Consider the following 13,435-nt stretch of genomic DNA (forward strand, 5'->3'; position numbering starts at 1 on the left):
GTAGGCTTGAGATCTAGAAGGGATCTTAGAGGTCTGGCCCAGCCCCCTCATTTTATAGGCAAGGCAACTAAGGCTCAAAGAGGGGAAGAGACTCACCCAAGGTCACGAAGCCTGTGTGCTAACCCTCTGCCTCTAAGTCAGGTCCTTTCCATTTTGCCTTGTTTCTTCTTGCCCAAAACCTGCTTGATATTTGAACTCTTTTCTTCTTCCCCTCTGCCTCCCCTGGAGTTAGGGGGACACACAACAGGGCGACTAACTGCCACAAAGACACACAGCTTTTGGGGGGTTGGGGAGGGCAAGGTGGGACCCACCATGACTCGAACCCTAGTGAACCCTAGTCCTGTGCTAGAGCCCCAGATGTCCAGCTGCCCACTCAGGATAGAAACCTAGCTGGCTAAAGGGGGAACGGGGTGCTATTTAAGGGATCTGAGGCCTCAGTTTCCTTGAGACTTTGTGGCTGAATGCTCCCTGTCCCTCCCTTCATATCTCTTTGGCAGGGAAGTAGGAAGCCTTCATCTCCAACTCCTTTAAGATTCCCCTCTGAATTTCCCAGATGGAGATTGGTGCAGGCCTCCAGCTCCCCAGGACCATGGTTTGAAGCTCTATTTCAAGACCAGGATTGGTTCACACCCTTCCCCTTATAGCCCCTTCCCTAGCCATCAGGAGCCTGGGCAGTCTGCCCCTCATATGCCCTTTCCAAAGCATTTTCTTAAATCTCTAAATCTCCACGCTGCTACATCTGTACCCAGATATCCCATGCTAGAGATTTAGCCACAACTACAAGTGCCTCTGTCTTCAGCTCCAAAATCAAGTCTATATAGGTCTCCATTTGCAAATCACCATCCAGGACTGGGAAATTCCTTCCTCATTGCAATCTGTGCAGCCCAGAGCTGTGCAAACATTTCAGGAACCTCCTGGTGGGGCGGTCACTGAAAGAGCTTGTCTTTCTCTCCTTCAAGTCAGAGACAGCCCACAGGGGCTATGGCAGTGGTCAGGCTCCTCCCTAGTCTTCCAAAATTATCTGGTTGATTCACCCAGGCTAGACCTCTGTCTAGTCAGTTTCACACAGTCTAGTCCTCAAGTCATTTAATTTCACACAGTCTAGTTCTGAAAGTGAGGTAGTCAATTTCACCCAGGTTAGTGCTTAAAGTTACTTTGTTGACTTTACCTGGTCTACTCCTCAGTCATCTAGTTGATTTCATCCAGGCTAGTCCTCAAGTCATTTAGTTAATTTCATCCAGTCTAGTCCTGAAAGTGATGTAGTCAATTTCACCCAGGTTAGTGCTTAAAGTTATTTTGATTTTACTCAATCTACTCCTCAGTCATCTAGTTGATTTCATCCAGGCTAGTCCTCAAGTCATTTAGTTAATTTCACCCAGTCTAGTCCTGAAAGTGATGTAGTCAATTTCACCCAGGTTAGTGATTAAAGTTATTTTATTGATTTTACTCAATCTACTCCTGAGTCATCTAGTTGATTTCACCCAGGCCAGTTTCCAGAGTAGTTGATTTCATTCAGATTAGCCCTCCAAAGTCTAGTTATTTCACCAGTCTAGTCAATTTTACCCAGTCTAGTCCTCAAAGTTATCAAATGGATTTTGCCCAACTTAGTCCTCCAAAATCTAATTATTTCAACTGGGTTAGTACTCCAAATTACCTAATTGATTTCACCCAGCATGGGCCCCATGACTTCTCACTTCACTCATTTCATCTTTCCTACCACTTGCCAGTGCCACCTGTATGTTTCTAATCAGGGGACTGGGAGAGCATGTGCTTTTTTTTTTTTTTTTCTATTTTATTGTAAGGATACCAGTTCTTCATTGTATTTGCATGTTATGTCCAGAACCAAATGTAATGATATTTAATGTGGGCATCTGGGCCCTTGGAAGCACAGCCATACAGAAGAAACCGAAGCCAAACCCACCTGTGTAAGCGCCACTGTCGATGCCACCATCACTACCACCATCGTCATCTCGATGGGCTGACCTGAATGACTGGTGCTATAAACAAGTTCCTGGGTGGGAGGACATTTACAAGGTGCTGCAGGTCATCATGGATGTTTACATATACTTGAATCACAGGTGTTTGTTCCCGGAATAAAAGGTTACTATTATATGCAATGTATGTGGTTCCACTGGGCCCTCTCCATCAGCCTTGTGGGTAGCATGGGTGACCAAGAGCATATGTCATCACTTCCACCAGCTTTTCTTATCTTTTCACAATAACAGAGTTGGGAGGGTCCTCGAGGGCCATCTTGTCCAATGAGAATCCCCTTCTGTCACATGACCCAGTGGACAGACATTCACCCTTGCTTGAAGACCTCCAGGAAAGACGAGCTCACCAAGGAAGCCCAGTGCACTTTGGAAGGAACACAAAATGCCATTCACTCTCTAGAGCACTCATGATAACTTTGTCCGAGGCTCCGTGTTCTCTTCTTAAAAATGTTGCCCTCCAGTTCCAAATCCTGTGATCCTAAGAGTTCTTCCTCTACATAGCACTCAGCATGCTGTAGGTCCTTTAAACATGTTTGGTGCAGGAAGTAGTCAGAGCTGGGAGGGCCATCCTCCCAGACCATCTGGTCCAACCCATGCCTGAAAAATATTCCCTTTTAGGATCCTGGATCTGCTATGTGACTTGGACAAGTCACTGGATTGCTCTGGACCTCAGTTTCCCCATTTGTAAAATGAGAGAGTTGGACTGGGTAGCGTCTGCATGCTAGATTGAGTTTCCTCTGCATGATTCTGAGGCTGCCAGCCTCTGAAGACCTCCAATGAGGGGAGCCCACCACCGCCCAAAGAAACTGCTTCCACTTTGGGACAGCTCTCATTCTTGACATCAGACCAAAATATGCTTACTTGCCCACACTGCTGCTGGCTCTGCCCTCTGGGGCCAAGCAGAACAAGGCTTATTCCTGTTCCATGTAGCTGCCCTGGACACTTGCAAAAAGCTCTCTTGCTCTCATGTGCCAGGATCTGTGCTAGGTGCTCTCAAGGAGTTTACATTCCAAGGAGGGAAACAATACATCCAGAAAAGAAAAGGCAAGAATACAAGCCCCTCCTCCCCCCAGTAAGGACAGTGTGGAAATGTCGGACCAGATTACTATAAGGTGACTTCTGGGCCTAGAATCCTTTGGTCCAATCTCCTTCCTTCATTTGACAGATGACATCTGAGGCCCAGGGAAGTGACATGCCCAAGGTCAACCAGTTAACCAAATTTTTATTAAGCATTTGCTCCTGCCCAAGCTGTTGTTAACTGGAGATAAAAAGACAAAAGACAGTATTTGCCCTTAGGGAGCTCCCATTCTTCACTGGTTATAAATGCCAGAGCCAAGACTCTAACCAAGGAGCTGTAACTCCAAAAAAGCACACCATTAAGCATTCATTCTTGTTTTTCTCTCTTCTTTCTTTTCCTTCCTTACTTTCCTTCCTTTTCCCTTTCTTCCTCTTTCTGTTTGTTTCTTTTTTTCTTCTTCCTTCTTTTTTCTTTTTAAACCCTTACCTTCCGACTTGGAATCAATACTGTGTATTGGTTTTAAGGCAGAAGAGTGGTAAGGGTAGGCAATGGGGGTCAAGTGACTTGCCCAGGGTCACACAGCTGGGAAGTGTCCAAGGTCAAATTTGAACCTAGGACCTCCTATCTCTCGATCCACTGAGCTACCTAGCTGCCCCCTCTTTCTCTCTTCTTTCTTTTTCTCCAGTCTCTCCCTTCTCTTCTCTTCTTCCTCATCCTCTGTCTCTGTCTCTCTCTCCCTCCCTCTGTGCCTTATCTGCCCTGGGGAGGTAACTTTCTGTCTCTGGACCTCAGTTTCTTCATCTGTCAAAGGACGGGGTCAGACTTGCTGGCCTCTAAGGTCCCTCCCAGATAGAACTCTAGGATCCTATGACCTAGAATATCAGCTTCTGGAGGAGTCCAGAAAAGGAGGAAACACGCAAGAAAGCAGGAGCAGAAGTGAGAGAATGGCCACAACAACAGTCAACATTTAAATAGTGCTTTATGGTTTGCAAAGCACTTTACAGCTATTTCACTTGTTCCTCACCCCAAACTTGGGAGGTAGGCGGTATTATTATGCCCATTTTACAGAGGAGGAAACGGAGGCAAACCGAGGTGTAGCGACTTGCGCAGGGAGAGTCAGGCAGTTAGTAAGTGTCTCTCTCTGGTTTCAAATTCAGCTCTTCCTGCCTCCCAGCCCCAGGTCACCTCAGTGCCCGACTAGATCTCCTGGCTCCATGTCCATTTATTTAGGAGTCGATCAACAAACATGCGGCACCTGCTATGTGCCCTGGGAGGCACGAGGACCAAAGTGCAGCTAGTTCCTGCCCCCGAGGAGCTCGAGTTTGCTGGGGAGTGCCTCAGTTTCCTCATCTTCCAAACGGGGAGCAGCCCCCAGTGGGAGATCCTGCGGTCCTCATTCGTGTGTCTGGCCCTTTCCCGAACCCAGAAGCGCAGCGCTCCGAAGAGATCCCGCCACCCGGAGTCTCTATTTCCAAGGCTTGGGCCGGTTGTAACACACTTCCAAGACCAAGGAAGGGGGCAAAGCCAGCCTCGGAGTCCGGGGACTCCGAGATCCCCGCGCAGGGGCTTCTGAGCGACGCTCGCGTGGGGAGAGCCCCGAAGCGGCCGCGCCCTGTTCCGGTGGATCCTATCCATCCTTTCCGAAGGCCTGACCCGTCGTGGGGTCCCTTCAGATTTGGCCCCCGCCCCCCGCCCCTCCGCTTCCCTTCCCAGAATGCCGCTGCCTACGGGAGAAAACCGAGCGGCTCGAGCGCCGTCTCTAGTGCGCCACCCTCCGAGAGCCCGACTTAGACAGTAACGAGGCCCGCCTCCAGGTGTCGCTGGTTATTAAACAATCTCATTGCCACGGAGGGATGCGAGAAGCAGGGAAGGGAGAAGGTCTGACGTCACCCGCGGAGGTCCCCGGCTCTGCCCAGGGGCTGGGGGTGGGGTGGAGCCGCTTCGCGCTTCCATCCTCCCCGTCACCCGCCCGCCCCTGGGCCTAAGCCCTGCCCCTGCCCTGACCTCGGTCTGGACGGGTCCACGCTGCTGTCCGTTTCCCCCTTCCCACGGCATCACTCCGTGGCCGGCCCTTCGCGGCGGCTCCCTCCCAAATACTGGACTCGGCGCTCGGGGATCCACGGCCGCGGGGGCAACAGCGAGCCGGAGGGCGCTGCGCCAAGAGAAACGCTTTCTTAAGCCACCGGGTGGTTGGCAGCTAGGAGGCTCAGGGGGCGGGTCCTGGGTTCAAATCGGGCCTCGGACACTTCCTAACTTGTGACCCTGGGCAAATCACTGAACTCCCATCGCCTAGCCCTCAGCGCCCTTCGGTCTTGGATCCGATACCTAGTAACGGGTCTAAGGGCTAGTCCCTCCCCGAGGGAGGCGGCATCATGGCCTGGCTGGAGCCCTGGACTTGGAGTCAGGAATACCTGGGTTCAAATCCTGCCTCAAGACACTTCCTAACTCACTCGGGCAGTTCGTTTGACCCCCGTGCCTCAGTTTCCCCATCTCTAAATGGGGCTAACACCCCCCCCCCCTTCTCAGAGTTGGGTATTTCAGGGGAGGGGGAGCAGAAAGCGGCGCCAGCCTCCCCAGATCCCATTCGCTTTTCTTTTCCCCTCGGGGATCCATGACCATTCCACAGTTGGGGACGCCAAGGGGCCCCCAAGCAGCCCCCAAGCCCGTCGCCCAGGTACTATGTGGTTGGGTCCGAGTCGGAAAGAAGACCTGAGGGGAAGGGCCTGGGGTGGGAAGGGCCCCGGTGGCAGGCGCAAAGAGTCCCTCTCCGGAGGGACCTTAGATCCTGGGGCAGGGAAATGGGCCCGCCTGGCGGGCAGCGCCCCCTGGTGTCCTTCCCGGAGGCCGCATTTGTCAAGAAAGCACACAGGGACGCCCTCCAGCCAGTCCACTTTTAATTTTCTTCTCAAAAACTAAAAATATCCCCAAGGCCACCAGGCTTGGACCGCGGTTGGCGCCCCTTCCGTGAATGGCCGTCGTCCGGAGCCGGGCCTCGGGCCGGGCGTGAGGGGGTCCGGCCCCCAGAGCCTGGGTCCGAGGGGGCTCCGGCGTGGTGACTCAAGGCTGGCCAGCGGAGGTCTCCGCTGCCAGCTGCTCTCTGCATTTGTTCTGGAGGCCCAGGGCCCGGGCTACCAGCCTCCGCGCCACGGCCGTGTTGGTCTGCGGTCGTTCCTTGGCCAAGCGCAGGAGCTCTGAAAGGAACAGCGACGCGCCAGCTTTCCCAAGGCTGAAGGGGAGCCGCCCCCCTCCCCCGCTGGATGCCGGAGATCATCCAGATCATCCCGGCAGGTCAGGGCCCTCCCTGCCTGCACTGGAATCCAGCCCTTCTCCTGTCTCTCAATTTCTCTGCCTGTAAAATGGGGGCATCTGATCTCAGCTCCTCTCCCAGACGCATTTTAAAGCCATTATCCCAGGATGACTCCCATTTCTAAAGCAGTTTCCCTTAAAGCATCCGGCGCCTCCTGTATCCCAGCCCTCAGTCCAGTGCCTGGCACCTAAGTGCCTGAGAGAAGTGGACTAAGGGGATTATCCCCATTTCATGGATGAGGAAACTGAGACCTGGAGCTAGGAAGTCATGGATGTTCCCCACCACACTCCCACCTCCCCCCATCCGGCCCAGGGGCTGACAGCCGGGTCCATGACCATGTCAACCTCCAGGCCGCTGGGGTGTCGCCAGGACACCCTCCAAAGCCCCTCAGGGCTCCCAGGATCCTGGGGGCTGGCTTTGCCCGATCTTATCATCCAGGGCTGAAACTAGGACCCACATGGGAGAGGAGAAACTGGGCAGGGACTCCTCAAGGAGCTGGGGGTGAGGGGAGGCAGGCTTTGGGGCCCCTGCCCCTTCCTGGGCTGTGTGTCTCCCCCACCCTTCGCACCCCTCAAGAAGAGCACATGGCTCAGAGGCCAAGCTCCTCACTCTGCAAAGCCAGCGTCAGGAAGACCCGAGTTCCAATGCAGCCTCAGACACTTACTAGCGGGGTCACCCTGGGCTAGGCACTTATTCTGTCTGCTTCACTTTCCTCATGTGTAAAATGGGGATGATAATAGCTCCTGCCTCGCAGCTCAATCCCTGAGCTGGCCCATTACTTATAAAGCACAGTGCTGGGCAGTCCCCCCACAGGACTCGCTCCTTATGCGCTACCTTGGAGCTCTGTACCATCACTGATATTGGGGGCCTTGCCATTTAGGGGGGCCCTGATCCCCGATTCAGGAGCACGAGAGGCTTCCAGGTTGGAACCCCTCCTACGAGGCAAGCCAGAGCCCTCTCTGCCAAGTATCATTTTTAGAGAGCTGCTCCAGCTGACCCAGGAGGGGAAGGGACCCGTCTAAGGTCTCACAGTCAGACCTGGGCAGGGAGGTGAGGGGTTAGTGACTCTCTGGGCACTATCCCACAATGCACAGCTGCTAAAAGGCAGGGGCTGTCTCCCTGGTCTCAGGATTTCCCCCATTTGGTCCAGGGTCCTCCCTACACAGAGCATCCCTGTCTGAAGGACCCAGAAGTGGGGAAAAGCAGGGAGGAAGGGCCATTCCCGCCTCCCTGCACCCCCCGGTCCAGCCCTCGACCTCTGGCTTCTTACTTGGACGCTGGAGGGCTTTGAGCTTGGACTGTTTGGTTCCCTGAGTGAGGGGTCGAATCTTTAGCGTTGGGAAATCCCTGGTCAGGGCTTCAGTGGCTGCAGAGACAGAGGAAGGGAGACGGAGAGAGAGAAACTGAACCCCTGGACGGCACCGAGCTCCGGCCTCTCCCCAGGGCTCCGGGGTGGGGAACTGGGGAGCCCCAAGCACACCCCACAGCCTTCAAGGCTCATTACCTGACGCCAGGCAAGGAAAGACGCCCAGGGCGTGAGTGTCATCCACCCACTGGATCTTGAACCCCTTCTCCCTGCAAGGTAAAGAGACACATCCCGGGTGAAGCCCTTGCCTCTCCCAGAACCTTCAAGGAACTCCCTTCCCACCTCCAGGCCCATACACAGCCCGGGTTTTCCCGGGAGGCCCCCCAAGAAGCCACAGAGTTTCTTAGAGCCTCAGGGGGCCAACGAGGGGGGCTACGGAGACGCTATTGGGGAAGCACAGACTGTTACTGTTGTTGTTGTTGTTATTGCTGGAAGGCAAGCTAGAGGGCATCTTGTCTAAGGCACCCCCACAGATGAGGAAAGAAGGTTCAAAGAACACTGGAGCCTCACCCTGGAGCTGGCAGGGGCCACAGAACAAGGGGCATCTCTAGTCTGTCCTCCCCCTCCATTCTACAGCTGGGGAAACGGAGGCCAGAGGAAGCGAAGCCATCTCAAAAGGTTATAGATTTGGAGTCAGCAGGAACCAGAGAACATCTCTAGTCCATCCCCCCATTCTACAGATGGGGAAACTGGGGCTGAATGAAATGAATCGACTTCCTAGGGTTATGAGTCTAAGATGGAACAGCAAGTCCAAACCCTCCTTTTACAGGTGAGGAAACAGAGTTCTAGTGACTTACCCAAAGTCATACCAACAGTCAGTGGCAGAGACAGCATTTGAACCCAGGTCCCCTTATACTCTATGTCTTTTCCACCACAACTTAGACATCTGTTCTTTACTCAGATCTCTGCCAAGAACTTCTTCCATACAAAGCAATGACACGGCCACAACCAGCACCCTGACAGCCCCAGGCTTCCCCTCTGGAATGATGGGAACTGAGGCAGGAGGGGCAGGAGGCAAGAGGGATACCCCAATTGGAGAGGAAACAGTGCTAGGCGGGGTATCCAGGTGTCCCTACACAGGCTCCTTCTCTCCCACCCCGTATCTCCTCCCGCTTGCCTCAGCTCCCCCAGGCCCCACCCAGGCTCAGGCCACTCACTGAAATTCAGAAAACACTTCCATGATGTCCTCCGTCTTCAAGGAAGGCTCGAAGCCATAGATTTCCACCACGTGGCCGAAGCCATTCTCCCCCGTTGTGTGCTCGTCCTCCAGGTAGGAGCTGTCCAGGTGGATTTTCTCAATCTGGATCTCTCGGTCCACCAGGTTGTCCATGATCTGGGAACAGGCCACAAGGAGGGTCTTTGAGGAGTCCCAAGGCAGGGGGTGCTGCCAGAGCCCCACAAAGACGTGTGCTGGCTGGGGGAGTCAGAGGATGGAGGCCACATCCGGGCTGTGTGAGTGAGTGAGTGAGCCTGCCATGGCATGGATGCAAGCTGAGGGAAGGGGCAGAAGAGCCTAGGACCGTGCGGACACGGCCCCTCCGTGACTGTGGGTGAGGAACTCCTGTCTCTGGACCTCAGTTTCCTCATCTGTAAAATCTGTGAAAAACTAAGATCTCGACAGGGGCTTCTGCAGGCAGTTTCTCACAGTTCTGAAGGGCTCTGGGAGGAGTGGTTTTTGTTTTTGCTTTTTTGGTGGGTTAAGAGGAAGAGGCACAAAATGGTGGCAAATGGAGAGCTGGGCTGGGGACAAAGAGGCTTGGGTTCTGCTCCAGCTTTCCCGCCTGGGCATATCATTAAGCTCCTTCAGGTCTCCAATGGCCCCATCTGAAAAAATGGGATATAAGTCTCCTGTTCACCCCAGACACTCCCCTACCAAAATAGGTGGTAAATGAGGAGTCGGGAAAGTTTGAGTTCAAATTCAGTCCCAGACACTTCCTAGCTGTACCCCCCGGGCAAGTCACTTAACCTACCTCTGCCTCCCTTTCCTTAACTGTATTATGGGGATATGAATGAGTTCCCAGATTTGTTGGAAGATCAGGTCCTATATTTGTAAAGCCCTCTGCAAACCTCAGAGCTCAGTACAATTATTAGTATTGTTGTTCTTCTAACTTCTCCTGCACAAGACTGGCTGTGCCTCCTCACTGCTCTAGAAATAGCTGCCAGTACTTCTCTAAACTCCATCTCCTGCCAGACATGGGCTCAGCATCTCACTGGATCCTGACCACAATGTGGGAGCTAGGAGCTGCTAGGCCATGCTCCCCCCCCCCATTTTATAGATGAGGAAACTGAGGCAGGCAGAAGGTGGGTGACTTTCTGAGAGCTGTCTAGGTCGGAAGCTTCTGAGGACAAATTTGAACTCAGGTGTTCCCAACACCAAGTTCAAGACTCTCCATTGCTACCTAATGGTTATACACAAGGGGGGGGGGGGGCTGGTGCAGGCTTATTTTTCATATGTTAAATTATTTCTGTATCTGGGTTTTGAATCAGAGGTTCAGATCAGCTCTTTGGCCTTTGTAGACATTCCTTTGTTCTTTTTTTTTTTTTTTAAATCCTTACCTTCCAACTTGGAATCAATACTGTATATTGGTTCCGAGGCAGAAGAATGGTAAGGGCTAGGCAAGGGGGGTTAAGTGACTTGCCCAGGGTCACACAGCTAGGAGGTGTCTGAGGCCCGATTTGAACCCAGGACCCCCATCTCCAGGCCTGGCTCTCCATCCACTGAGCCAGCTTGCTGCTCCCTCTCTTGGAATTTTAAATAGTTATTGTATGTGTAATAATCATAGACTAATATTGTTATGACAGGAGGATAATATAATAACATACAATAATAATATACTAAAATCGATTTCTCTTTTTCAAGGTAAAGTGCCCTATTTCTTGCGTGTCTTCTGGTTTATGCCCCTCTAGTCCCCCCTGCCTCCTTCTTCCTGCCGCTGCCTGTTGGACCTGCTGAGGCCGATTCTCCCCTTTCTGGTACTGCCTTTGCCAGCCTGGACGCTGGGGCAGCCCTCTGCTGTGCAGCGATGTCTCTGTCACACACGCAATGTAGAACGTTTAGACGATGATTCTGTCTCTGGAGCCCTCCCCGAGGTCCTCCAGCCAAGGATCCCTTTTGGTTTTCTTTCGGTATTCCCAGCAGGCACAGCGTGGGCTAGTTCCCAATGAGCACCGGAGTCCGAGTGAGGAGGAACCTGGTTCAAGCCCTGCCTCTGACACAACCGGGTGTGAGACCCTGGACAAGTCCCTTCACCCCTTGGAATCCCCCCCAAAGTGACACCACCCGGGCAGCTCGCCTTGGGAGTGGAGTTTCCTTTGCAGACACTCTGCAGCCCCTCCCAGGGGCCGTCCACAGGGAAAAACGAAGCTGGGTCTAAGCAAGGAATACGGGAAGACTCGAGGCCTCCGGTGGACCGAGCCTGGCGCCCAGAAGGGAGGGAAGCTGCCACTTCACTGTACAGGGATGCCCTGGCCTAAGCCCCCACCCCCACCCCAAGCCTCTCGGGCTCCAAGTAAAAGAGCGAATCCACGGATAAAAAAAAAAGTCTCCCGCTAAATCCCCAGCCCGGCTCCCTGACCCTACCGACGTCCCCCAAATCTCTGCCCCTGGTACTGCCCGCCCGCCCCCCTGGCACCCCACAAAGCCTGGAAACAGGGCCGCGCACGGGGCTGGAGCAGCCCCAAGAGGCCGGGAGTGGCCGTGGCCATACTGCGGAGGCTCTCGGAGGGACGCCGCCGACCTAAGGTCCCTCCCAGCCCTGCTTCCGCCCTGCTCGGGCCCCCAAGACCCCGGAGGGTCCATTAGTTACCTCCTGTATCAACTCGGCAGGCTCATCCTCGGAACAGCCGCTCTCTTCCTCCTCCTCCGGATTCTTTGCCCGGGGCGTCTCACTCCCATCCTCCAAGGCCCGGGGAAGCCTGGAGTCGCACGACTTCCCTGCCTCCCGGCATTCCCCCTTCTCTGGCTGGCTCTCGGAGCCGGAGCCAGAGCCAGAGCCAGAGCCAGAACCGGAGCCAGAACCGGAACTGGAACCGGAGCCGGAGTCGGAGGGAACCAACTCGACAGAGTCCGGCTCAGGCTTGCCGAGGGCCATTTGGCTCTGGTCTTCTCCATCTCCTGCCAGCCCAGGCTCTGCCTGGCTGGGGAGTGCGGAGTTGGCGTGGGGGTACGGGTCCCCGCTGCCATGGTCTTCAGCTTCTTCGGGGATCTCCCCAGCCGGGTCCCCGTCCCTGTCCCCAGGTTCTGTCCCTGTCGGGGCCGGGTCCGCGCCTCGCTCGGCCTTCCTGCGGAGAGCCCGGGGCACATACAGGGCCTGGTCAGGCTTGCGGCCACGCTGCCTCCGGTTGGGTCTCGGACCCCGGGACGCAGGGGCTGGTTCTTGGGGGAAATTGGGCCGGGACCTCCGGGACTTGTTGTGGCGGCCAGGAACCGGGCAGGAGGGAGTGAAGTTATCCAGATTCGGTAACCTAGAGGCAAAGAGGGAGAAGAGCGATTCTACGTGGCCGCCGGGCAACGATACAGGCCGTTCTGTAGGATTCGGGGAAGAGAGCCGTGGGACTAGGGGAGGGAAGGTATTCACGTGCCCATTTTACAGGTAGGAAAATGGAAGTCGGGAAAGGTGACGTGACCTGGGATTACAGAACCTCACACAGAGTTTTAGAGCTAAGGGCTTTAGTCCTTATAGTCCAATCGTCCTCCTTTTACAGATGAGGAAACTGAGGTAAACATGGAAGCAATTTCCCAAAGTCCCAGAGGGAATAAGTGGCCAAAATGGGGATCAAAGCCAGTCTTCTGCCTTCAGATCCTCCCAGGGAGCTGCCCAATAGGGGCGAGACCGGCTATGCCAAGCCTTGGGAAGGCAAGGCCAGGAGCCTGAGCAACAAAGCTAACGCGGGGCATAACTGGCCGCAAGGAGGGCTCGCGGCCAAAGCAGCGCCGTGCCCGGGGGTCCCTGGCTCCCAGCCCCCTAGTGGGTCCTCCATTCAGAAGCTGATCCCAGGGTCCAGCAGCGGCAGAGGCCGCGTTCCCCCCATTTCCACACCTGGTGTCCAGGTGACAGATGACGGTCCTCCTCTTCCAGCCCTCCCCAACAGAGAAGCTGCTCAGGAGATTGAAATTCTCCGCCGTTCGGTGGATCAAGTAACGGAGGCGACTTGAGAGGGGTGGGAAGAGAAGCACCCTGTGGGAGGGAGGCAGGACAGGACAGGAGAGCACGTGGTTAGGCTGGCCCCGCCCCTCGGGAAATCCTCGGCCAGGAGCGGGGAGGAGCCGAACCACCCACCCGGCCCTCCGGGAGGAGCTCGGGAGGGCTGAAGGGGAAGGAGGAGGCTTCTTCACCCCACTTCTGCTCCTTCACTTTCTCCTACCCAGCCCAAGGCTTCACCCCCGCTCCCAGCAACCCCGCAGGGACCCGGGATGACACAGGCATCGCCAGTCCTGCTGCCAAACGGGCGTGGCTCCTTCCCCCGCCCCCTTCGCCCTCTGGGGCCACCAGCCACAGGAGGACCCCGACAGCTGGCTCCCCCCCTCGGCCCCAAACTCCAGCCCGGTGACTGCCGTCTCCTCCATTACAGAGGCAGGCAGGGGCTCTCTCACTACGGAAAAACATCTCAGGTGCGCAGCAAAGGTGCCTGGCTCAGAGAGGGCGCTTACAAATAAATGCTTTTTCATTCATTCATTCATTCGTTCAGCCGTTCCTCTCTTCATTCGGGCACCCTTGAGAGCATAGAGCAGTGATGGCCAACATCCCCCCCCC

At 54.9% G+C, this 13,435-nt stretch overlaps 1 protein-coding gene across 1 annotated transcript in view; it reads right to left on the minus strand.

Moving 5' to 3' along the window:
• Nucleotides 1–5,886: 5,886 nt before the first annotated feature.
• R3HCC1 (R3H domain and coiled-coil containing 1) overlaps nt 5,887–13,435 on the minus strand; it is a 17,238-nt gene continuing 9,689 nt past the window's right edge. The window contains exons 4-9 of the mRNA XM_044659262.1: nt 12,722–12,859; nt 11,489–12,146; nt 8,840–9,015; nt 7,821–7,891; nt 7,587–7,682; nt 5,887–6,200 (exon numbers count right to left, since the gene is read on the minus strand). Of these exons, the coding sequence (XP_044515197.1) occupies nt 6,067–6,200; nt 7,587–7,682; nt 7,821–7,891; nt 8,840–9,015; nt 11,489–12,146; nt 12,722–12,859 (1,273 nt within the window). The 3' untranslated portion in view covers nt 5,887–6,066. The remainder of the gene's footprint in view (nt 6,201–7,586; nt 7,683–7,820; nt 7,892–8,839; nt 9,016–11,488; nt 12,147–12,721; nt 12,860–13,435) is intronic.

Source organism: Gracilinanus agilis, chromosome 2, assembly GCF_016433145.1.
Source record: "Gracilinanus agilis isolate LMUSP501 chromosome 2, AgileGrace, whole genome shotgun sequence".
In the NCBI taxonomy this organism is placed as follows: Eukaryota; Metazoa; Chordata; class Mammalia; order Didelphimorphia; family Didelphidae; genus Gracilinanus; species Gracilinanus agilis.